This window comes from Diorhabda carinulata, chromosome 1 (assembly GCF_026250575.1).
Source record: "Diorhabda carinulata isolate Delta chromosome 1, icDioCari1.1, whole genome shotgun sequence".
NCBI classification, from domain to species: Eukaryota; Metazoa; Arthropoda; class Insecta; order Coleoptera; family Chrysomelidae; genus Diorhabda; species Diorhabda carinulata.
The window spans coordinates 17157541-17185526 of NC_079460.1; the positions used below are offsets into that span (position 1 = coordinate 17157541).

At 32.0% G+C, this 27986-nt stretch overlaps 1 protein-coding gene across 4 annotated transcripts in view; it reads left to right on the forward strand.

Annotated features, from left to right (window-relative positions):
* The window catches only part of LOC130892453 (glutamate-gated chloride channel), a 74453-nt gene extending 46771 nt beyond the window's left edge, over nt 1–27682 (forward strand). For all 4 annotated transcript variants that reach the window (XM_057797892.1, XM_057797885.1, XM_057797900.1 and 1 more), the window contains 6 exons: nt 4874–5097; nt 14580–14662; nt 23222–23356; nt 24795–24947; nt 26687–26967; nt 27387–27682. In XM_057797892.1, coding sequence (XP_057653875.1) covers nt 4874–5097; nt 14580–14662; nt 23222–23356; nt 24795–24947; nt 26687–26967; nt 27387–27620 — 1110 coding nt within the window. In that variant the 3' untranslated portion in view covers nt 27621–27682. The remainder of the gene's footprint in view (nt 1–4873; nt 5098–14579; nt 14663–23221; nt 23357–24794; nt 24948–26686; nt 26968–27386) is intronic.
* The last annotated feature ends 304 nt before the right edge of the window (nt 27683–27986 follow it).

Below are 27986 nucleotides of genomic sequence, written 5' to 3' on the forward strand. Positions count from 1 at the left end.
AATGTTACGAAACATACATAAGTTCATTATGTCGAAATTGTTATATTCAAGATTATTCGAAGTAGCTCCCAATTACACCCCATGAAATTGGAGTTTGATACAAACTTATATCTGGTATAAACCAGTGTCAATCATGGGGTTGAAGGAGCAGAACAATATTGTTTAACAGACAATAGGAAGTTGCTCGACATCTAAATTTAATAAGTAATTTTAACAAGTTGATCAATAAACGAAGTTTAGTGTTTGTACTTGATTTTCCCAACAGTCATGTTGAATTTTAGCTTTCTTTAAAATAAAAATACATAGAACTATGTTTTTCCAAGAATTAATGTACATTTTGGCAAATATTCTTCTCTTGAGAGAATCTGATACATCGTTATGGGTAAAAATTGAAATAGATTTTAGGTTAAATTCTGAAGCTATACAGTTTCCGAGACTGGATGCAAAAAATTCTTGAGTATGTAGATGACGTAAAACATGAAAAAAAAATTCTAATACGACCTCTCGTTTTCGCGTTATATTCTTTTAAAGTTGTGAAATCAAAGTTTATATTTAAGTATATTTTTTAAAGTATGAAATTGTTAATAATCTGTACAATATATAGACAGCCAAAATAATTTTTTCAACGAAAAAGTACTCTTTGATTAACTCGATAGAATTTATGGTTTAGGAGATATGTAGATTTTTAGATCGTTGTACATGCCAAGAAAACCGTTCGACATTAAGAGACATTCTGAAGAAATTTATCATAAATTGTAATTATTTATTAAAAATACTTACAAAAGGTATTGAGTTGAACAAAGAAAACCTATTTGTTAGAAATTTAATTAAAAAATTCATTTTTCCATCTTTAGATTGTCCCTGTAAAAGTTACGGATTGTCAACCATTGGATATGAGCCACCCCTGGCCTTCAGATAGTAGTGTAGAATTCTTTATACCGTGAGACACGCTACATGGCTACACGTAATCATCCATTCAAAATTCATAATGCTCGAATGTATAATTTGGAAGATATACTTAAATTTAAGTCCTGATTTCCCCACTTTGAAGGCCTATAACTCAGAAATGAGGGGCCGTATGAGAATTTTTTTCTCATAGCACAGCATTATTTTCACGTCATCTACTTCCAAATTTTTTTTGTATATTATATTTTGAAAAATTACCCATAGCTCTAACTACAAATATTCACAAATTACAAGCTATGTTATTCCGTTGTGCTTTTTTTGGAATAAGGAATATGTTGTACATAAAAATTTCCGGAAGCTTCCCAAAAAATATCGCAATTAGTACTATAAATACAGAAATTAATTTAGAGTGTTCAATCAAAGAAAATTTTGAAATTATAATATTTTTTAAATGAGACACGTGAATAAGTACCTCATGGAACGTGAAAATTGAAGGAAGAAAGATTATAATAAGCAATGTTGCTATAGGAAGCGCTGTTCCTGAAATAATCTACTCTCTGTTCTCTCTTAACAGGGTAAAGTATATGTATAATTTCGAAATAGCTTCACAATATGTCAACAATGAATAAATTGACAATTTTGTCAAAAATTGACAAGAATCAATAGTTCTTTGTCGTTTATTGCCTAAAAGTAAGTGAAAAATGTGTATAATAAAATATATAATAAAAAATTAAGACAAATTATCAATCAGATTTCAAATACTTCCATAATATATCACAGGATGAAGACAATTTAACGTAAGCTGTTTGTAATAATTTCAGAATTTCTCTACACAATATTAATGATTAACAATTCTTGATTGATCCTAAAATATCTTAACAATTGCGATGACATAACTAACCGGAAAACGGTGAATTATCTTGCAATTATACTTAAATTTGGATTTTAAATGACTAATTCAATGTGATGTATCTCTACCACTGAAGTGCAATGAGCCTAAAGTCTATTTATTAATTAAAATAGTAAAACAAAACAATGATCAGTGGGTGATCAACACGTGAACAGGAGAATCGTGGAACGGCATCGTTATTAATCCAAATCAGTGGTACCATAATAAACCACAAATAAAAAGCCGCGTGGGAGGAACGAGCTCCCCATCGTCAAAGAAGCCGTTGAATCAGGTGTAGTACAGGGACGGCATCTTATTATCCTGCTGCAGTGAGATTTATAATTGTCTGTTGCGTAATTTTTTTAAATATGTTTTACATGGAGATAAATGAATGTAAGAAAATGATGTCAAGACTATTGATGACGTTATTATTTTTCTTCAATAAATAGACACGTACATTTCATCTGCTTTTATGAAGAGTGTGATGTAAAAATTTGTCATCACTGCAACTTAACGACAAAATGATGTCAATAATTCAAAATCATCAATCCTTTCTGATTCTATAGTTGCCACAGGAGAAATTGGGTTGTTATAATTCTATATTTTTATCCAAAATTAATCGAAACTAATCGTGTAGTAACGAAATTTTTTATTTCAATTTTAGATAATATATCAAAGTTGCTATTGAAAACATCTGTAATCTAATCAACCAAAAGTATGAAAATTTGCCGATTCCAATGGTCATTCATAATTTAAAATCTTAATATCATATGATATTCATTCAAATCTATTATCTAAGGTGATTGTAATATGTTGTATGGTACTTTTGAATAACTGCCAGGGTTATGCTTATTTCGAATATAAAAAACTATTACGAACAACCTAATTTCCCACGTCCATTATCCCTTTTATACATTGCATGAAATGTGTTATGTACTGCATGGTTGTTGCCTGCATATTTTGTAAAAACTGCTGATGATCTCGACCTCGAAACTGTGATCAGAACGTTCTATAGGTGAATTTTCTTCACTGAAAACTAATAAATATAAGTAAATATAAGATACTATTCACATAAATAATTTATTTAAAAGGCTTTTTCGACATTATAATACAAATTCCAATCTTCTCTTTGAATATTTTTAAAATCTGTCTATTACTGCTTCAACATCAATATTAATATTTCCATGAAGATTTGAAAAGTCGAATCCTATGGAGCGTTTTTCTCCCATAGATGCTCGAAGGGAATTTTTTAACCGTCGTAAAGTTGAAAAGCTTCGTTTTGTATGCTATCACCTTCACGTGCCTTATGTCGCTCTATTTTATCCTATAATGACGTTTCAAACCTATGACGCCCTGGCCGATTGGTTAGTTGTCTACCTTTAATTTCGCACAAACTGTACCGAAGCTTTGATGCTTTCCTGAAATTTTTCCAGAAAGTAAGATGGTTTGAGACGGTCATGACCGCCATGACCCTACTCCATAGAAACCGCGCCTGCAAGAAGATTCATAGCAAAATTGACAAAATACGAAATTTTTCCTTTAGTAAAAGTTTACATCTACTCGCTTCTGTAATTTCTGTAAGTTGCTGTCGAAAACGTCAAAAAATTGATAGGACTCAGAATCAATTACATACTCAGTATGTCAGTAATCCTAATAATCTATATAATATAAAAAGAGGGAACTAAAGCTCCAAGCAAGGTGCTTTACATAGTATGGATGATTTCACTCGAAAAATTCAACGACGCTGACCAAATAGTATATGCTTATTTAGCTTTTGCTGAACGTCATATGCTGTGGAACCGATTTGACATAATAAACTATAACGTTGTTCGCGTACAATAGATACAAATGCGACAGAACGCGATTGCCTTATGTTACCCCCATTGATTTGGTGTTTAATGCAGGAGTCAAAGGAAACCACACTCTATACGAAGTACATTGTATATTTACTAAATGAGGTCCATTCACACAATTCTATTGGAGTCAAGCGACAGTTCCTCAATAAATGCCATATGACTTTATATGGAAGGGAGACAATATAATTTATGAAATTTGTTTAAATTATTGAGTGATTTCAAGTTAACTTATGAATAATTATACCACTTGGAAAACGATTTTGTAATGTTTGTACTTTTATTAATTTCGTCTAAAGTGGTTAGATCTTTAATTGGGTTTTGGAAGTTTTAGATTCGGATCCGTTATAATGAGGATCCATTTCAATTGGTATGTAGTGGCCTCAAAATCCTCTTAGTGAAAATTTCCAAAACACAAAGTCTTACCAAAATGTTTAATGAATATGGTATTAGATTATTAAGGTAACGTAGATAATTCGTAAAAGGTAGGAATAGTACTTTATAATGGTAGAAATAAGATCTCAAAAGGGTCAAATTGTTTTTAAATTAACAAAGGTGCAGGTAGAAAGTACCATGCCTATACTTGAAAACTATATTATATTCCAAATCAGTCACAAAATACGTGATGGTCATGGGAGCGTAGGGAAAATAATTGATTCATTAAGTCACAATAAAAAATATTTGATTGGAGGTCTAACATTACTGAACGTAATATTTTTAGCTGCCAACAAGTATTCTAACTAGAATACTTCTTGAATTCAAAAAATTTATTAGTGTGTATGTATAAGTATATTTTGTATAGAATTAACTATAAATCATCAAAATACAATTCCTACTTTGAAATAACAAGTCCTGAGTGCGGTCCTGCAAATATACCTGCAGTATTCTATTCACGCCATGCCTCATGTGTTTGGTTACCCTTTATTATTAATATACTATATCCAAAACGCTATTTTTGTTTACTTGACCTCACTCTTACACTGATTTGAAATAATAAAATACTTTGTAAACAAAAAAGACCCATTTTTTCAATTCCCATGTTGAATGGGCAATATAAATAAAAAAAATAATCATGGATTCGGAGTTTTTCATGTAATATAACTTTTTTAAAATGTATATTTTATATTTGCATGAAAGTACGCATGTTCGAGGTCACAGCATTTTCATCAAACGGTGTTGAAATATTTTCTCAAATAAATACTGAAGCTACGGCTAAAATTTTCAGGAATACAGTGTACAGCTCACTTTTCGAGAGCAATGGTTGGATGAGAGGCTCAAATTTAATGATTTCGGAGGACGATTAAAATATTTAACGCTCACAGAGGCAAACAGAGTCTGGATGCCGGATCTGTTTTTCTCAAACGAAAAAGAGGGCCATTTTCATAATATCATCATGCCAAATGTCTACATTCGCATTTTTCCTACTGGATCAGTATTATATAGTATAAGGTCTGTACAATATAGTGCATAAGTAGAACTAATCAAAGAATAAATAATAATACAAAACAGTTTTTAATAAATCATGAATTGCCGCCAAGCTATGGCCAACAATTTACAACAGAATTAATAATAACTTATTATTCTGCTTATTTTACTAACTTCTCAAAAGTAAATATGCCTTGATGGTTTATAGTTATAGTAAAGTGACATTTTGCAGTATAAAAATGGAAAAGATCAGTAAATAATTTGTTCAAAATGACTTTTATATAAGTCATATTTTGATTTACGTCTACTCATTTGCGGAGGTTCGAAATAACAGCCAGAAGATCTAAAATAGCGTCCCATTCACTCAAATATGACTGCACTCAACTGTATAAGGTGTTAAAGATCACATGCTTCAATTAGTACTCAGTGGGTTAGAGCAAAGCCGGATTTCTGTCATAATGTGATAGGGAAAGCGGTTATTTGTTATTATTTTTTAATTTTTTAAATATTTTATTTTATTTTTTATTTTTAATTTGAACTGGCACACAGAACAGAATATTAACTACAAGTGATATTGATATTCAAAACGAAAACGATATAATTTTCCACACCAAATTGAAAAGTGACATAATAAACATCACGTACAGTTTGTTGAAAAATATTTAATCAAATTATAAAGAAGAGGACAGAATTTACTATAGTAAATTCACTGTTGATTTTCATGATAAAAGGTTGAATTAACATGAGGTTGAAATTACTACATTGGAATCGCCTACAATTTGTATTTTTATTAAAGATGTTTTAAAACATTTTCTATTGATCAGAATGAAAGTTCATCTGAATGACTTCGTCATATTTAGTCATGAATATGTAATAATTTTACTTACTAAAGATACCATTAATTGATGATGGAACTATCACACGAATATCAAACTTGTCATAATGGAATGTTTCGATATAAAATAGTCAGAAACGGAAAGTGCCAAGGACCAAAACTTAGTTTATCCTGAGTTTTTTATGCTGATTAAAAACATCTTATTACTTTGTTACTAAGTCTTATAGTTAAGGATGTGAATATTATGCGAACAAACCGACGGACGGGAAAACAGACTGCATAACGTCAGCTTAGGTCGCAAACCACGTACATCGTTTCCTTCTTGGATTTTAATATCATTAGATACAGAATTTACGAATGCATCTAATAGAAAAACTCGTGACGGCTCACAAAAATCCGATACAATTTAAAAGTCTAAATAGAAAATCTCGCACCTCCATTTTGTTTAAAGCTAACCGCAATCCGTGTAAATTTGCTTGTACTGTTTTTCTTCAATTATTTTCTAAAAATTTGATATCTGGCCACGATTTCTATCCTTTATTAAAATAAAACATGTTAAGTCTTTATTTTATCGTTCCATCGTTAAGTTTTTTGTATCTACTGTAAAATTTGGTGCTATAGAGTTTGCGAATTAAACCGACGACTTCCACCCCTGTATAAGAGTGAGACCCAGTGGTAGATTTTGGTAAAAAACTCAACTTGTGTGACTTCTATTGTATTTGTCCATTGATTTCTTGGGATTGTTGCCACACAATAAAAATGTAAATCACCAAGACATGTAAAGTATGTCTCTATCTAGATCTTTACTAGACTTTACTTTCATTGTCATTAAAAAAATTATGTTTCAATTTTCAAAAATGTTCTGAACAATTTAACACTCCCATTAACCAAACCATATTTAAGGCTTTTAGGGACTCACTCAGAGTTGCATCTAATATCCCAAATATCGCAATTCAAATATACCACACAATTTAATACAGTTAATGATTTTTGAAAATATACCTACACTTATTCTTTGATACATTCTCATTATTCCTCTCTATAGATTTTTCGATTACAACCACAATTCAATCACTTTTTTCACAAATATTTGAAGTAAATTTTCTTGTGTAGCTTATTCCTCTACTTACAACAGTACTTTCTATATTTACATTTGTTAATGGTGTACCTTCCGTTTTTTCTTCGTATGAATATACATAAAATGTCTTTGGTATTTATTAACCCAAAAAAACTTCCATACACTATACAAAATTACGCTTACCCGCAGTGTCTATTACGTGAATCCTCGTAGTGTAGTTCATGAAAGAGCGCGCAGAACATGTTCGTGTATCTTAGATGAATAATACTACTGGATTATCGTGAATCGAAAGCAGGTGGATTATTCCACTGAGTTGTTTATCAAGGTGTCACAAGATAGCTGCTAGTATTACAAATTTTCTTGTGACAATTAGAAGAAAATCATTTTGTATTGGTTCAGATTATTATTGCTATTATTTAAATGATGTTTTTAGTTCTCAATTTATTTGGAAGCTCTGCAGCACTGGTAAAACAGTGCGAGCTAAAAACTACAGAGTTAGAGTTCCGTCCGTTCTGTATCAAAAATATTTTACTCGAAAATAGCAGTTTTTTTATTATTTGTGTTCATCATCATCGAAAATCCCAAAATATTGGAGCAGCAAAAACCTTTTCTGCTCATAGTGCTTTACGTTTTTAGTTCCTCTAGTTAACTTTTATACATTGCAGTTCATTTATAGTGCGTATCTACTATTAGCTGCAATTTGGTGAACCTTAAGTCTCTCTCAATACTTGTTGTAACCGCTACTCCGAAAATAATCAAAGGAAGGTCACTGTAACATTTGGGGAACGATTATTATTGAATATTGACAAATGACGTTTATGAATATCTACTGAAAGCTGGTATAACTTGTTTACAAACTACATCTTCATGAAAAACGTCACTGTATAATTAATAGTACAAATAATGTTTAACCTGAATTAACAACTACAAACAAATTTCAGTTAGCATTGGACTATAGTATAAATATCGTACTTAAAGTACAGCCTAGTTTCATATAATTATTTATAGTGATTATTTGTGATTCTCCATCTAAAAATAAAATCATGATCGAATTTAAACCTGAACATTTGTTTGCCATTACTCGTCTACATATTTTCAGAATTATTATTTAGCAATCAAATAGCTCTGAAATTAAATAGAGCATGATGATTATTTTGGTTAATCTCACGTAATAACATGAAAAGCTCCTTTGCTCCAACCATTACATTGCAGAAAGCTGACTTAATACCAACTTGAAGATTTCCTGTCTTAATATGCCATGTAAGCATTTCACAAACTAAAATTCTATGATCTGCATGTCTCACGCTCTCCGCCAAACTGTTCCGACAATCATTAATTACAGAGTTTAAGGGTTTAACCCAGCGATTTGCGATTCTTTTGAAGCATTTTCCGTGCCAATGGATATTTCAACTTGTTTTGAGGGTATTCAATTTAAATTATTCATTGAATTGGAAATGTTTGAGTCGAAAATTATTTTTAATAACTTTGGTTTTCAGTAGTTTATTCATTTTTTGAATTTACAGCTAATATCGAGATGGAACAAAATTTTTCCATTATTTGATCATCAAATAATTATTGATTAATAGCATTGTAATTCATTCCACTTATTATAATTCTCTCCATTTAGTTTTGTGTCAGTGTGTACATTTTTACCACACTTTATTCTCAAAATTCAAACTGTTTGTATTTTACAAATTTTGTAATCAATATTCAACTAACTTCTCGGTGAAATTCCACATGCTTACTAACTTCCGATGTAAATACAAGAATCAATTAAAAAATCTACGAAGTAATTATCCAAGTAATTAGTAATTAATTAAATTAATATTTTATAAGTGGAAATTTGTTTACGATTTCACCAATAGTTACAATTATACTTTCAATAAAGATTACAATAGATGGCGCTATTAATATTATTAATTTAAATATAAACTTCAATTAAAATATTGTAATTGCTCAAAAATAACAGGAAAGAAGCCGTGCAAACAACGAAGCGTCAGCTGAGGTGGAAAGACTTAGAACCCTGGTGTATGAAGTGTATAGGTAAAGAGAACCATCTCAGTGTATCAAAAAGTGTTGAAAGGAAACAAATTAAGGTGACGCTTTAGTAGCAAGTAGAAAGGTCTTTATATTAACAACAATAAAATCAAGAAATTTACAGCAATCTAATAACCAAGTTTTATAAAAAAAAGTTCTAACATCAAATCACTATCCACGTTTTTGAAGAATTTTAAAGGTTCTTTTTGACTACGTGAGTAGTTGACACTTTAAGGACTGTATATTTTTCGACTACACTAGTTGAGTGAACTATAAAATTTTTCAACTTAGCACACTTCACTGTGTACAACACTGTTTGCTACACTAGCGCTATTTTAGTGATTCTTCGAACAATAATTTGCTATCTACAGATAGACACTTTTTTAGCTTTCCACCCATTAAAGGTGGTTTTTCTCGCCTCTACCCTCCCTACCCTAGTGTAAAGTTGAAAGGTCTTGACAAAATGTCAAATTTCAATTATGTAGCGTTTTCAAATAAATTACAGATAAGACATGACCAAATTGATTTAGTCTTGGAACGCATGTTTAAAGGCAAGGACCACTAATAGGTCAAAGGGTCTATATTTTCGCAATATAATTTCAGAAGTAAACGACTAATAGAACATGGAAAATATTCAAAATATTGATTACACAATTTTACTAATACAATAACAACTACAGGACTTGAAGGTAAATATCAATATATTATAAAAAAAAAACTTTCTCGTAAGCCACACTAGTTGACAAGGTTGGTGCATATGACGTCAGCTGGTAATAATAGACTTAAAAAAATTACCAATTTATTAAAACAATACCAAAAATGTGAGCGCTCAAATTTTATAAAAATGTTATCTCTTTCAAGAATAGTACGAGTATATGCCATCAAAAACAAAAATTGTTAAAAACCAAGTCTCGCAATTCAGTTCTTCTACCGTAAATAGTTGTAAGACCCCGTTAATACCAAAATCGGTAGATTGATTCAGTCCCTACATAAAAGACCTTCTGTCTTGTAAATCACAAGCTATACATATTATGGTAAATAAGATCGTTTAAGGCGATTGCGAACTCGCGCTGACTAAGGCCCATTTCGCACCAAGCCAGTATAGTCCATTCGCGTCCAATCAAGTCGGACACTTTTGATTTGGAAATATTAACTTAAAACCATTAACCTAACCATTAAAACAAAGAGCATGTGTAAATCTGGTTTCATACTAAGCGCGTCCCGTCAAGTCCCAACACGTCAAGATTTGCTAAGACTTATTGCGACTCAGCCGGTCGAAAATTTTAAGAATCAATCAGTCATGACAGTTGCAAGGAGAAAATGTATATAGAAGCATTAGTGCAAGCGAAAAAAGCAATATACGATCCTAAACACCCAAAGCACAGAAATCGGGATTTTATTGCTGCTGCATGGAGAAGCATAGCTATAGAATTGATCACAACTGGTAAGTAACTAGGTTTTTATTTACAGTATATTTTCGTGAAAAAGAGGTACAGATTTGTCTACAAAACATCCCGACATTTCTCGTTTTGCCATGGTACAGAACCTTCAGGTGACATGGAATACTCTGTTAATTGGGGTCATCGAGTAGATCCGGAAAGAGGTGATTGAAAGAAGCGAACACTGGTCTTCTTTAATGTATGGGATGAACCCAACAGAAATTTAGTCTTTTCTTCATCTTCGTTCTTCTGTGTAATCGGAGTAAAATTATGGCTTGCAGAAGAGCATCCATCTTGTCACAAATTCTTCACAACACTGACTGACTCAGACTCAACAAGCGACATATTCAGTGCGAAAGTAAATTTTGACGTGACTTGACTGAACAAAATTTGACTAGACGCGAATGGACTGGACTGGCTTGGTGCGAAATGGGCCTAAGCTGCAAGACTTGTTTTGTTTTTGATGACATTGTGTTGTCATGCAATGGCCAAGTCAATCTATTTTATTTAAACATAAAAAAAATTTAATATTTGTGTGATCACTATAAGATGTTGTGAGATTAGCTAATTCCGTAATAACTTAAGATAGGAGGTCCCTTAAATAGGGACTGAATATAAATCAACCGACATGGTAGACATGTAGCTAGACCTATTTTTTTCCTTTCCAGTACTCTTTATTTCTTAAATACCAACAACGAATTTTCTTAAAGCCCACTCTCTGTCTTATGAGCTTTTCTAATTTTTGTAGGTAGTCTTTCTCTTTTTTTTCCAGTACTACTTCTTGGGCTTCAGCTACAGCTTTTCTCAAAGCACACTCCCTCTCTCTATGGGTTTTTCTTGAAGGCTTTGATGTTACAATTTTTACCAATTTGGACTATAAATGCTTCTTAGTCTATTGTATTAACAAATTAAGGACTCCTGTGTTTTAATACTTCCAAAGTCGACATTAATTAACGGTATGTAAATACTGCAAAACCGATATCCATCAGCGTATTATCGAGACTTAGGCTCTGACTTTTATGTATAGTTATAGCTTATGTTATACTTATGGGAAACTGTTCGCGATAAACAAAAGCTCTATTAATAATTTAAATTAATGCATCTAAATGTTCTTGATTTTAGGTAAAATTTGAGGTTTCTACTTAACTTCGGTATTTATCAAAATATAAATATTTTCATCAACTACTGACTGGTTTCGAGGTTATTATGTCTTATCAGAGCAGTTCGACACCCCTCGTTCGGGCTTGAGACCCAAACTGTAGACAAAGTTAAAGAGCGTCGCATTTGGTACATGTAGTTAAACATTTCCCAGCGAACGCTAAGTGGCACCATCCTCACTTCCAACTGCGAACCATTGCTCAGGTAGAAATCTAGCGTAATCGCCGATAATATAGATTTCGATGGTAAATGACAAATGTAAAATGTAAAAGGGATTTCTACTATTCACCTCTGAAATAACTTCGGAAATGTATTCTGTTGTTCTTCAAAGGAGAAAACAACTACTTTCCTGGCTAATGACTCGACGAATATTGAATTACAACTCCTCTGAAGAGCGTGATGTAAATCAACCTTTTTGTCGATATTAGCATCCCTAATGGCTCGCAATTGCAAGGAGAGGGTGCAATAGCTGACTAGTTTCGACGTTATTACGTCTCATCAGAACTGAAGACAACGTCAAAGAGCGTCGCATTTTAAAACAGAAAAGACCTAAAATCAAGAACATTTAGTTGTAAGAAATTAAAGAAATAATTCAAATTTAGTTTTGACCGGACCAAGCTCGTAATCCCATTTAATGTAATATATATTTTTGAATTTTCCGGATTAACTTTCACTTTTTGCACTATATCGATAGAATCATTAACATTTAATTTTATTTTTATATATCATATGGGATTTCAGTTATTTATCCAGTTGGTATGTCTAGAAAGCTGGACTGACATTGAAAAATATTCTAGTTTTTCCATGATTTATACACTGAACACTAATTGTATTCAAAACTTGAAGCTTATGTGTCTATTAGAAGTGCCTTAGAGTTTTAATGATCGGTCAGTCAGTGAGTGACACAATTAAGAACTTTGACTAGGTATAATGCTTTATAAACTACTGATTCAATTTGAAATATACCGTGTCTATGCAATGCTTGCTTGGTTACTAGATATACAGGCTTCTAGTTTAATCCACACCGAAATTATAGGGGATCGAAAATGGCCTGAACTGCTTCGAGAATAGGATGATACGGCCGTTCCGATTTTTTTTGCTCGACTTGGCGGGGGCACTGCCGTGCCCTCAGATGGTGTGTTCTATCTTCCCATAAAGTGCCCACACTTTTGGTGTTGTTATAATAAATTGTTAAACTCCACAATTACCAACTTCTGACATGATAGGTACTAACCTTGTCGGCCACCACCCCTATCCTGGCCTTATTTTTCATTTTTTCATGAATACCACTTAAATAATGCGCTAATAGAAAAAAATTTAGTATTATATAAAGACAAGCAATTCAAGTTTTTGATGTCAACATTGAACTTGGCTCTCCTAGTACTTCACGTGAATTCTTTTTGGATAACTATTTTATTATTGTTACTTTATTCATTAAATACAAAATCCTTTCTAAAATAATAAACCTGTCTCTTCTATAACATTTTCATTCTAATTCAAATCAATGTACCTATATCGTCTCACAATCAATCAAAGAATATAATAATTTTCAAGAAAGTTAATTGTATTTTATCAGTTTGTCGAACCCAATTTAATTCTAAAATTGACAGGTGGCAATTTTTGGAAACAATTTCAATAATTATATCAATCATTTTGAACCTTTCTAACACTAGTAACATTCCAGGAATTTTTCATTTTCCAAGAACTTCTACTATTTCCTTGGATAATATTTACGCTTATTTCTAATTTGAAGTTATTGTGGAGTTAACGACAAATATTGTTCCAATATCAGATCCAAACATAGACGCCTTATTTTTAGTTTAGCTTCGAGTAGTCGTTCTACAAACCATGTCATCAGGCCTATCTTCAATATCTTCTCTAGCCTACTACCCCATTTACGGTGAGCGTAAAAAAAATTGGTAAAACTATTACAAGCTATTTCTTAATCACAATATATATGTCCAGTTTAAGCAGAATAGTATATTTAACACTTTTTATAATTTTCTTTCAAATGTTCAAAATGAAAAACAGGAGTAAATGGAGACATTTACCATAGTGCAATGAAACAGCCTTTAAACTTGTGTTGGATTCTGATCGGTACATTAAATCATTTTGTTCAGCTGCTCTCTCTCCTACTCACAAATGCTGGTACCAACCGCCTACAATTTCAGCATCCTCTTTCCTTAAGCCCAATTTTTTGTAATACATCAGAATTCCTCATCTAGCTCACCTAAATCCAATTGTACATGAGTATGATGGAATTTAAGGAATCTGGTGGTTAAAGGAACGGTAAATCTACGACTTGCCCTACTAGTCGAATACCCACTTTCCTCTTCTTTGAGTTTTTTAAAATCGCTTCGTTATTTCAACTGTATGCGTAAAAAAAGTAGGTGATACAGCTTGTTAAGTATCATATTTTAGTTTAGCACCTCAAAAATGAAAATAAAAAAAAATTCTATAATTAACCAGTTTCTGTTTGTGCAAAATTTTCATTCTAATCACTACAAAACTTGTTTTCTAGTTTCTAGTGAACCTAAGATGTCAACATGCTACTCTAATTATTACTTTTATCATTTGATTCATACAAATACACATATTTATTTCTACTCACTTGTAAATTTGTATAAATTGGCCCTGTAAATAAAAGCATCAATTTTATTTCATTTTTTTTTATAAATTCTGTTCGATTTGTGCATTATATTTTTCATAATAATAAAAAAGAATGTGCTCGCTGACTAATAAAGAAAATATGTTTAGTTCAGAATCATTATTTCTAATAAAAAAAATAAAAATGTGATAATTGAATTTGGAACCGTTAAAAACCGTGTTTTGTCAAAATAAAACCATTGACAATATTAGTTTTTAATTAATTTGAAGTAAAAACTATTAACAATAAAACTAGTAAGGGTAATGTATATGAATCCAGTTTGTATTTATTCTAATAGTGATTATGTTTCAGAATTTCGCTCACTCTTTCTTGTCCAATGAATCTAAAGCTCTACCCATTGGATCGACAAATATGTTCCTTGCGAATGGCTAGTTGTAAGTATATTGTTCCTAACAATTCAATTACTGTTATTTATATCAATTTCCATAATTTTTAGTATCCACTAGAACAAAATTAAAATCATATATGCAGTAGTTCCATTTTAAATAGCGTGAAAAATTTTCTTGGGACGCTGAATTGTATTTCCTAATCATAAAGTTCAGTGTTTCCAATATGCTAGGTGGAACTAGCTAGCACAATAAAACAATGCTGCACTTTTTGGAACATTATTTGAAATTATTCAAATATTAAAACATTTTAATACGTTGGCAATACCATGATGGGGAATTAATACCTCTATGACTTCTAATACACGTGGCATTCTAACAATGGATTGTTTATGTGTAGTACCGCTGATTTTAATAGTAAGCAAACAGGGGACACACATTTCGAATTCTTAAGATCGGCTGAGTTGCATCTGGACTTCATTTTCTATTTTGGTTTTAGGTATATATCGAAAGAATGGCGGTTTTCTTAAAGCCGCTTTCAATTTTAAAAAAGTCGAATTTGGAAAATTGTTATTGGAAAATTGTCGCTTTCGTTACATAGCTGGTATCTCTAACCAGAATTTTTTTATAAAGTGGTGGTAGTTATTATACAGATTTTCTCTAAAAACAAAATATCGTACTCAGAGCGGAAACGAAATCTTTCGGATTTGGACTTCGAATACAAATCAAAATGAACACCGGACACAACGAACACCGGGAATTTGGTTATGTATTAAAACCGATATTCTTTTATCTTTCTGAAAACCCATAAGTCATATAGAGACCTATTAAAAAAGAAAAAGAAGAGCCATGAAGCCGATTTCAATGAAGTTAGTGCCTTCCTTTATTAAAAGATGGCACTAACTTAATTAAAAGCGCTCTATTAATGGCACCTTGTGAGCGTGTGAACCTTTCAGATACGTCACAAATTAAGTCGGTTACACTAAAATCGTCGTTCTGATAATTCCGTATTATCTAAATTTACCGGTTTTTGTATTTGTTGTAGCACATGTTATACAATCAAAGAACTGTTTATTTTATCTCGTAATACATGAAAAAAAGCTAACGATGCCGAAACTAAAGCAGAAATTTCAAGGTAAAACATGTTTACGTTTCGATACACTCTCCTATATTAACTCAATCCGCCATTTAAATATGAAAAATTGATGCTTCTATTATAGATAAGCCAGCACTCAAATAATAAACGGCTTGTCCTGCTTATGGTGCCAATATGCATCATACAGCTAAATTTCAACAATATGTTTAATTACATCGCAGTCAACATGTTGAGCGTAAATATGAATTCACTTATACTGCATTCGATTAGCGAGAATAGCAATTTATCTGACTAAAAGCAATAATAATGCAGCATTGTGTGGCTATCTGTATAACTCTGTTTATATAGTTTTACGAGTATAGTATTTCAGCTTGACCACCTTGAATCTTAATGAATCTGTAACATTTTGGGTGAATAATATAATAACTCGTGAATAATACAAACAAAAGATAAAAGTTTACAAAGAATAACATACTCGATGAATAGAAAAAGTTTGTACATATTTACACTGACGCATCGAGATTTCAAAATGGGTATCACTATCATTACACTAACCTCCAAATATATGCTAAGAGCTCTTCCAACTTCATTCATTTTCACTGCTGAATTATATGCATTATCTCGAGCCAAGGGCGTCGCCAGGGGGGGGGCAGGGGGTACAGTTGCCCCCCTCTTAAAGATCAAATGTAGCTAGCCGCAAAGCGACCAAAGGCCGTGCGAGCAATTGACTTCCTTACCTATTAATAAATTCCGCATCGCATGACAAATTGAGGGTTAACGTCTATTGTAGAAAGTATTTAAATATTCAGAGTAACATTGAGGTTTTGAAATCCGTTTTTAAAATCGCCGTCATTCTCACCACGACAATATCAGATTTGCAAAAACGCAAGGCCATTAAACAGTGTAAAAATATGTAGGTAGGTATGTTGTGTGTGTGTGTGTGTGCATTGCACTTCTTTCTACGACAGCCGTTCACCAGCATTCACGTCAGTTTTGTATAATTTTTGTGCCGCATACCTAAATTACAAATTATTGTTACGAACATACAATTTTAATTCGTTTTGTTGACAATACCACCTGTGTTCATTAGAAACACCTACAGACAGTTGAATAAATGAACAACAATTCTTGTAAAACGGGTACTTCCAGAATTTCATTATCAGGATTATATTGGTAGCCAAATACTCGGCTTTGATGGAGCCCGTTGTCAACGTACTCCAATCTGTAGCTTTGGACGTGGTCAAAGCCTCGGAAAATGTTAAAAGGATTTTACTTTTAATTAAAAACCAGAGACAGACCCAATTATAAAGCAAGCTGCTGTTGTTGCAGAAAAAGTTGGAATGGTGGAGGACATTACATCAATGCCGCGTATTACGGGGAAACAACGTCATAGAATCAATCATCCAGCAGAAAGCCCTTCAGAATACTAGAAGAGGTTTTTAGTAATACCATACTTGGATTTAATTTTCAACTCCCTTGAAGTACGTTTTGCTGAAGAAAACACGCCTTAATTCGCATTATCTAAGTTACACCCGGCGCAGATGCAGAAAATGACAACCGAAAATCTGAAACAAACATGTGAATCTATTGCTCAGTTTTATGATTTACCAAACATAAAGAATGAAATCGAACTCTGGCAGTAATTGTGACACGATAGGCTCAATCTAACAAATATAACAGTTATTGATGTCCTAAAAGAAAGAAATTTTTTCTTTCCCAAAACCGAAAAATTTTGATCGCTTTACTATGCACGACCTGTACACTAAAGCGATCCTTTAGCAGCCTTAGAATACTAAAAACATGGCTAAGAAGCACCATGGCAGAGGATCGTCTTAATGGTCTGACCAATAAAAACCTAAATAATTTTAATGATAAAGTGATTGAGAGTTCTACAAAAATACCCTTAGGTAATGTTTTAATTAAATATTATTTTTGTTGAAATAAATGATTATTACTGTGTTTAAAAGTTTTATTTAGTTATTGTACTGTCCAGTGGCGGCGCAAGACCTAAACTTAATGTGGACAAGATACATTTCGCGAGGCCCTCTGATGGTGCTAGAAGGATGAAATATACAATAAAAAACACTTGAATTTCACTTATACTTCTTTGGAATTAAAATGAAAAAAAGAAATAATTAAAGAAACAGACGCTATATTTGCTTCAATAGATAAAACTCCCAAAGCTGAAAGTCTTTCTTGACCCATAGGATTTCTTAAATAATTGTTAGCTACTTTCGTCGGAAGCAGTACTTACAGGTATTGTTAACAAAATTCTAATGATAATGTTAATAATTGGGTAAAATTATTTCAAATCGTTATCTACGATATATTGGAGAAGATGTTTCACGCCGTTGGGTAAATTTGGGATCATATTTTGTTACACCTCATACAACTCATAATGTTGGAAGTCATTGCTCTCACCTACTTGCAGGACTGTGTGTAAATCCTGACAGTTTTTCAGTATTTCCTCTTTTGGAATTTTTTCAACTTGTTTAAGTCATAGATAGAACCAAAATTTTCAAAATGTTTATATAAAGACATAAATCTCGATTCCATGTTACTTATCACAGAACCAATCATGGTGATAAAAAAGTCTGTTTCATACCGGCATTTAACAGTCTCTATAGGTTGATCGCTGCCTTCATTATCAAACATCCTTCAATTTTTGACTACCCTTTTATTTTTAAAATCTTTTGGCAAACCATAACTGCTTTTCTAAACGACCTGACAAGCATTTTTTAAATCCAGTTAGTCGATATTCTTTGATCCAGTCACAAAATGTACACAAATATTATAAAAATAATATCTAAATGGACTTGTGCAAATTGCCATAATTTGCTAATGGTTAATAACTCATACATAAATTTTAAACTAAACATTTCGTTTAAGACGAAATCGCATTCACTGAGTGTGTCCAATTGTCCCGTTTGGCATTTTAAGTTTTCTATGCATTCAACAACATTATCAAATTGCAATAATACAGCCTTCACCTCCTGGATTCTACTTTCTCACTTTGTGTCTGATAAAGGCTTCATAGTAACTTTTGATTATTTTCCAGCGTTTGCTGGAACTTGAAATTTTTTTTACGGTCAAAAGCTTATTTTCGATATTGATTACCTGGACGTCACACAAGATTATTCGCATATATAGTAGTCTGGTGGCTCGGCGGTAGTGGGGCAAATGTGTGCTTGACACTGAGTATCTACCAGATACTCTAGAATAAGAAAAACCTTGTGGCGTATACTTTTGGATTCTCCATACTTTTTTAAATTTATTTTCGGCCCACATCGCCCACGCTTTACGTTGCCTCTGGTGCTGTCGAGGGCTTGTGAAGTTTTATACATTGATATTGATATTAGAATCGTTCTTATTACAATCGTCATCGAGACAGAGACTTCCAAAGTGTGTGCTTCATGCTCTCGACTGTACCAGACGTTCACATTTTTAATCCTCTATAATATTATCCAATTGTCCCCCCCTTAGTCATAAGCTGACGACGCCCTTGTCTCGAGCTACACACATCGCTGCTTTGTCAGAGTCACCTAATCACCTCATACTCACAGATTCCCTCAATACAAATCAAGCAGTAACTGTAAAACATGAAAGATGCGTTTTATTGGATCCTTTCACATAGAGGAATAAAAAGAAACGAAGAGATAGATCTGGTCGCTAAGGAAGCAGTAAATAATGATAGTGCGGAATGTATGAACTTTTTAAGTAGAGCTGAGTACGTAAACATAAAGTGCTTAATGAATGGGAGAATAAATGGTCAACGTCGTGAAGTGAAACCATGACCAGTGCTACCGAAAAATTGAAGAGATGAAGTTCTTCTAACGCGTCTCCGTCTAGGCCATATGCCACTGACCTATAGCTAATTATTTGATGCTTAACCCTAAATGTAACAACTCCAATTGCAATTTGACTAATCGCAAAGTGTCTTTTAACGCAAAATGATCATCAAAAAATCTACCACGAACAATATCTAAAATTTTAGGACCTAAATACAATATTACAAACCTCAAAAACTACCTCAGGCAGATCTCGATCATAAACTTAATTTAACAAATATCTGTGTAATACTAACATTTAACTTGTACTATTAAAAAAAAATTAATCGCTAAAGCGGTTGATGCGAATTTTGTAATAAAAAAACGTTTCTTCTACCACATTGTCAAGCTGCCATATCAATTTTTCCTTCCGAATTATTTGTTCTACAGCTTTTTGTCGATTCCCACAACTCTGTATTCATATATTACACTGTATATTATTGAAAGGGATTGTTATTGCTTAAGAATATTAACATTATTTCTATTGCTTTCACTCGCCACACATCTAAAAAATAGACTATAGCAGAAGTACGATTTTTTCTTATTTGGGAAAAAAACTTTATTCCAAAAATGTTTGCAACCAAAAAAATACATTCAATTTCTCCGTCTAATTTGCCTCAAAGCATTTAATCTGACAAACAACTTCAGATCTTATTAAAATTGGGATAATTAGACTGTCAACAAAAAAGTAATTTTCTCCGGTTTTTTAGGTCGCTGATGATATTGTGACAAAACTTCACGGTAAAATTTCAAGAATCAATGTACCAAAACTTTTCCAATTCGTTCATATAAAAGATTTATATAATATTTTAATTATAAAATATTTTAATCGAGACAACAATATGATATATAAAAAATCATTAACGGTTACAACTCCAAAAACAAATTTTCAATATGGAGTTGTACTATATAACAAAGCTGAAACATTTCGTAGATAAACTCGACATAATGTTGAATCATAAGTGACAACAATTATAAAAATGAGCATATTATAATAAAATTAACGAAATAAATACGAAGAAAAATTTACATTTCCTCCACATTTTTCAAACCACCCAACAATATTAAATTTCGATTCTATACAATGAAATACTCAGAATGTCAAGTATCAAATTAAATTTTCAAAGTAACGAATAACATGAAAATGAAACGAAATTACATCACAAGGGAAACGACAATCATAAAACACAGTTTTAAATTTAACGTTTTCATTCAAACTGATTCAAAGGTAGCTTATATAGAAAAGTAAAATGCCGCTTTCTTTATTTAGTATTTGCTTTATTGCTTAGCAATTTACAAATGCTATTTACGCATCAAAATCTCCATCGCAAATAAAAAGAATCATCTGAGAAAAAACTTTATTCTTTGAATTATGTAACTCGAATGTATGTGTTTTCTGTTATATTTATATTTGGTAGAAAGTTATGGTTGGTTGCAATCGGCTGATGAATTATACGTCATTACAATGAACATAGGGTGAATTCCATCTTGGATCCATCGTAAATTCAATTATTGTACAGATTTCTATAACTTTATGATCGACATAGAGAGGCCCAATTGACCAAACACAAATTTCAGTTGTTTTCTAGTGTACCACGAGGACTCAATGCTAACCAGAAAAGCATTACCGTGGGCGGAGTTTTTGTAGTACGAATTTTCACCACGAGACGTTAAATAGCACTGAAAAATTTGAATTAGTTCATCCACTGTCAACATAACACTGATTCAGACTTTCAGTTCATTATTGGTGGCGAGCTATGGTGCTATGGTTATAACCCAGAATCAAAGCAACAATTAAATCAATAGAAGACGCCGTCCTCAATGCGTTCAAATAAAGCTTGTCAAATCAAATCAAACATCAAAAAATGCTCTTTCACTTTTTTATGTCATTGGTGTAGCTCATGCAAAGTTTATTCCCCAAGATCAGAGCGTCAATTAAATATTTTATTTAGAAATATTCCTCCACAAAGACCCGATTTATGGCAGACAGGAGATTGATTTTCCCAACATGGCAATGCACTTGTACACACAGCCATATCCGTTCAACATTTTTTGGCAAGAAATAGCTAAAAATAGCAAGGCTCAGTACTTTACTCGCCGAGTCTGAACCCGTGTGACTTTTTCTTATTTTCACGGATGAAAAAAAGCACGAAATTATACAACATTGAAGATGTCAAGGCAAAGGCGAGGAAGAATCTTTTAGCCATTTCTACAGATGTTTCATACAGTGTATCATTGATTAGACAAATGAATCAATTGTAATGGAAAGTATTTTGAAGGTGATGACGTTGTTTGGTTCAAATTTTGAAATCATTAGCATACTTTTTTATAATTCCAGTCATATACTCCTTCATATTAGGTACTGTTAGTATATTAGCAGACAACCTACTACCGTCTTTCTCTAGAAAGTCCCGTGAAATCGGACAATAGAAATGGATTTTAACGACCTTATTAAAAAAAGTGTCCGTAGGGCTTCGATACAAATATCATTATTTCAAAATAACAATCAAAAATTTAACTTCAAACTAACGTTGTGCAGAAAACGTGCAATACACTCATAAGAATATATTTAAAAAATTGAAACTGATAATTTTGATAGGCAACACTGTAAAGTAAAACTAACAGAAAAAAGTAAACATAGATCACTTATTCTTAAATGGTTGACGAAAGTTTTATTTGATCTGATTAACTAGACGCCATCTAGGGAACTAAACCTTTACTACTAATTTGACATCTATCATAAAGTAGTGAGAAATTCAAATCAAATCAACTGGGCGAAGATTTTTTCTTTTTTTATTTAGTTCATACCACTAACTTTTAACAAGTACTCAATGAATATTTAAGTTCATCTTTTTTATTTAAAATGTATTTCAAGCTTGTTTCTGAGGTATATTGTCCTCAAAGCAATTTACTTTTAACAACTAAATAGCAAAAAAGTTGAATTTTAGTAATGATTTTGAAATTTCATAAAAGCATTTATTGCCGTCCTTAAGAGAAGTTAGGGGTTTTTAACAATGATTCTAATAAATTCTAATAATAACGAATGATTAATGTTCCTATTTATTATAAAAGGCAAAAATAGAATGTAACAAAACCCATTTCCAAATACAAGGTTGAATACAAAAATGACCTTAACTCTAGTATTATCTATATTCAACTGTCAAACACTTTAAATATTAATGAGGATATGAGAATAAATGCATTACATTGATGGACTCCCATAGGGAAACATTTATTCTCAAAACATTACTAAACAAATTATCAATATAATTAGTGATCGGTAGAATTGTCCAAAAGGCTCATATAACATGATGCATAACTAACTTTTAAATGCACAATTATTACGAATCGACAACCAGTGTCAACGTAATTTCTGGCGACTTTATTTATGCTCATCTTAATTGAAATTAAAAATTAACTTAACCTAGATTCATCTGCATAAACCGTCTATAAAATAGGTGATTTGTTTGCGTGAAACATTACAAATTAGTTTGAACCTGGAATAAAATATTTTCCTCGCGGGTGCTAGAGAAATTTGTCTCCCCATCAACGGTGTGTATCTAGGCAGTCTTTAATATATGTATCTAGGGTGTCTGTAATCTATGGGAAACCTACAATGTGAATTACCTATTGACGTATTTAAACATTTTTCTGAAATCTTAAAAACGAATCATCCTATTTCAGATGGATGGACTACAGATGACCTGGTTTTTCTATGGAAACAAGGAGATCCTGTACAAGTAGTTAAGAATTTACATTTACCCAGATTTACTCTAGAAAAATTTTTGACTGACTATTGTAACAGTAAAACAAATACAGGTAAAACAATTTTAATACGTGGTTTGTTTAGAAAGAAAATATAAAGTGAAAAAACTTTCCCATCCATATTTCGCTATTATTTAGTAAATGCTTGGCCTTTTTTCCATTAAAAGCTTTTTGAAATGTGATATTATTCTATTGTTTAGACTACTGGCTCCCGGCTTCTTAAAGGGCGGGTTAAACAACTAGAAGTAATCGTAAAAAGTTTCCCATTTCATAATTTAATCTTTTAAGTTGTTTGATATGTTTACATTGGAAGCAAACTTTTGAGAATCACTTTAATAAATTCGACTAGGGAATTCACAATAATATACTTAGATTATTATAGCATTCCGTAGTTAATTGTTAAATTAGGTCATCGAAAAGTCAAATTAATCCTTTAATTGATATAAAAGAGACAAAAAACCTTCTCAAGATATTTACGAAATGCGAGATGTGACGTAGAAATAACGGAAATAACTGTTTGTAAGACAACCAGCACGAGCCTCTCAAATTAAACTGCAGAACGATCTTACCGAGCTCAATTAAGCAGCACATATTAGATACTCTGTCCAAAAAGATCGATTTTTAAATCGATTCGAATCGCAACCTGATGAATCGATTAAAAAAACGAGGTTCAAAAGATCGATTTTAAAAAATCGTTTTTTCCCAATGCAATCGAAAAGAGGCGCTCACAAGAAATAGATGATCCCACGATACTCATATATACTACGGTTATTGAGTCAACATAGTAACGAATATAGTTTTTTGTATGGGATAAAAATTTAGGTATCTGCTATAAATAATATATCACATTTAGACAAGCAAGAAAACTAACTGCCATCTCGCTTGTTTTTGAATAATTAACCATTTAATTCTCTAATATTACGAGTATATTCAGCTAATTCTAAATAATTTCATGGTTTTTACAAAAAGATCGAATGTCGATTTTTAAGTGTGAAATATCAATTAACTGAATAAATCGAGTACAACATATCGTTTTGAAAAATCGATTTATTTGGTAAGAATCGATTCTTCGATTAATCGATTTCAGATCGCCATGTCTAGTACGTAGTCTACCAGATCTAACCGCGTCTTACTTTTTCTGATCTGGAAAATCAAGTCTTTGAAAAAGCTAAGAATAGAGCAAGTTATGGAAACCGAAAATTCGTAACGACTACATCTCTCGGAAAAGAACTTACGAATAGCCTGGGTGGTGACTTTATCGGAAATTCCCTTTATTCAATACATAAAACATGCACATTCAATTTTATTTTATCTACCTCAATGCATGAAAAAGTCGATAATCATACTAAATCTGAAACTATTGGACTTTTCTAAACATTTCGATCATTAGAAAGATATATTAGCATTGTCAAAATAATTAGTTGAAGTGTGTTAATAAACAATTATGTAGATTAATACTTACAAAATTCTTGAAGCAGTTATATTTTTTTAGGTGAATACAGTTGTTTGAAAGTAGATTTACTATTCAAGCGAGAGTTTAGTTACTATTTAATCCAAATTTATATACCCTGTTGTATGCTAGTTATAGTATCTTGGGTATCCTTCTGGTTGGACCAAGGAGCTGTACCAGCTCGTGTATCATTAGGTAAGTTACAATTTTCACATACAAAACAGATAAATTCAATTCTGCGGCAAATAAAATGAGTGCCAAAAAAATTCGGCAAAAATACCATGATACTTATTTGACATTGACCAATGTCAGTTAACGATAACAAATTAATTACTAATTAACTTCGAACTAAAAATTCTAAACTAGTCTGAAAAAATTGTTTGTTGGACATAATGTTACATACGACTTGTGGCAATTAAATAAACTTAATAAAAAATATTTTATTTTGATATTATGTATAATTATTCATTATCACATTCAACCTATACCACTCTTATATCGCTACATAGCTCCATGCAAATCTTCGATTGTTCAAAACGGTACAGGAAGTCTTTTGCTTCCAGTTCCTCTAGAACGCGAGCTGCTTTTTCTCATAGCCTCAAAAGACTCAAATCTTGTTGCTCTCAATGCAGATGTGGTCATAGGTGAGTGGTCTAACACTGAAATATTATACATGACTAGAAAACTCTTCACGTACAGTGCGAATTGAGTTAAAATGTTAAAATTTTCATGTAAAATTTGTCGTACACAATCTATGTCAATTCCTATAGATTCAGCAATTAGCCGATGGTCAGATCGAACAAAATTACTAATTTTATCTATATTCTCATCCATTTTTGACGTGGAAGGACGACGTGAACGTGAATCATCTTCAAAATGTTCTCGGTCATCTTGAAAATGCTTAAACCATTAAAAAACACGAGGACGTAGACAAAACAAAAAAAATAGCAATACAAACGAAGACCACGGCTACACTAGTTTGTCTACAGACACGGTAGATACGCATTCGAAAGAGAAGGCTTCAGGATAAATAGCTGACAGTTGGTAATCTTTGGCGCATGCGAACTTATTCTGTAGCAGCGCTAGTTCGTTAATTAATAGCGAATATACAATCCTTTCATATTCTGTTATTAGAGTTACTGCTGAATAGTCCCATTGTGCATATTATAGAATATCTTGGAGCTAATTAATCGGAATCATAATTAACTCAAGGAAGTTGTCATTTGAGGATTGACAGAAAGTTTCGCTACTGTGTTCAGACATATTAGAAGAACCATAGCATGAATCAAGATCGTATTAAGACATGTTGAATGGTTCACTAATTGGATTGATATTTAGTGAAGTTGTGTGATAATTTTGTCTGATGTAATATTCAGATATTAAGAAAACTGTTTAATACCATCTTCATTTATCAACTTATTGTAATTTGCGCACAGTCTCTTATTATGAAAACTTTTACCCCTTTTTCTTCTTAATTGCTCTATTATGATATGAAATTGCTGCATATTATTCATAAGAGGAAATATGCATGAATAAGAATAAGGTTCATATATTTGGATATCTACCTTATACACAAAGTTCTGAAGATATCCTTGTTTGAAGTAATAAATCCCAAATTTTCTTTGAGCTCTATGTTTCTTAGTTTCTTCGTTTCTCCAATTGTTTATTGCTTTGACAAAAATATTTGTCGACGTCATCAAAATAGATATTTGTGAAATGATGAGTCAAATATCTGTCTGTCGAGCCGATTCTTTGGGAAACACTCGGACTTAAATCTGGTGAATAGAGCGAACGAAGTGAAATTCGTAACCTTATTCATAGATTTTTGTCACGGGAACTAAACATGCGCGCATCTTTACATTATTTAACGTAATAAATTATGTTGTTATGGCAATTCGATAAATTTATTTATAACTTAAACATATTAATTACAGGTGTAACAACCTTATTGACTATGGCGACCCAAACGTCAGGGATCAACGCATCTTTACCGCCGGTCTCATACACCAAAGCCATCGACGTCTGGACAGGAGTATGCCTAACTTTCGTATTTGGAGCATTGTTAGAGTTTGCACTTGTAAATTATGCTTCACGATCCGATATGCACCGTGAAAATATGAAAAAACAAAGGCGACAATGTGAACTTGAACATGCTGCTTCTCTGGATGCTACATCTGACCTCATTGACACAGAAAGTAACGCTACGTTTGCGATGGTAAGTTCCTATCTCTACAACTTTATATACATTTCCACTAGAGATGGTTGAGAATGATCAGACATAACCACATATGGATTGAAATGATGGATTTTGTGACCAATATTTGTTTGCTTATTAATTATTTTTATGCTTAATAATCACAAATAATTTCAAACATTTGATATTTTTGAATACGTTGAATTATCCTTTAGCATACGAGACTACTCTAAATCAATATACAACATTCTAGATTCTATATTATTATTATTTACAGCTTTTTATGAATAGAATATAATAGAATGTGTTTGAAAATTTTTATAGCTATTAATGATCAAGCCCTATAATACGGAATGGAATATTTTACTAATATCACAAAAAAATATGTTTTAGTCTTAAATGAACAGTGTGTTAAATTTTTAAAAATAATTTTGTTCCAGAAACCCCTAGTACGACACCCAGGCGATCCAATGAGCCTTGAAAAGATTCGTCAATGTGAGATCCACATGCAACCAAAACGCCCCAATTGCTGTAGGTCGTGGCTATCCAAGTTCCCTACCAGATCAAAGCGCATCGACGTTATCTCAAGAATAACATTTCCGCTAGTCTTTGCGCTTTTTAATGTAATATATTGGTCTACGTATCTCTTCAGAGAAGAAGCAGAAGAATCCTAAACATCATTACCTACCTTAATTATTGTGATTTTTCATAAGTGTAAATATATCAGTTACAAAGATTTTTGTGTCATTTATTACCTTGTAAACACAACAATTACACAAAAAGCTTGCGAAAAATAAAAGCCTTGACTCCATGGCAAATATGCAATATTTTAATTTAACTAAATCTCGATTTTTCTTCAGATTTTAGACAAGTCGTTTATCCAACTTATCCAACAAACATTTAACCAATGATATTTTTCATGTAACTAGATGAATCGAAGGTATTTATAAAATACCAGATATTAGGTCTCTTTTGATAGAAATTAAATTCAAAATAACAAGTAAGAATTGGAAGTTTCGACCTTTTTCGATCTTCATCAA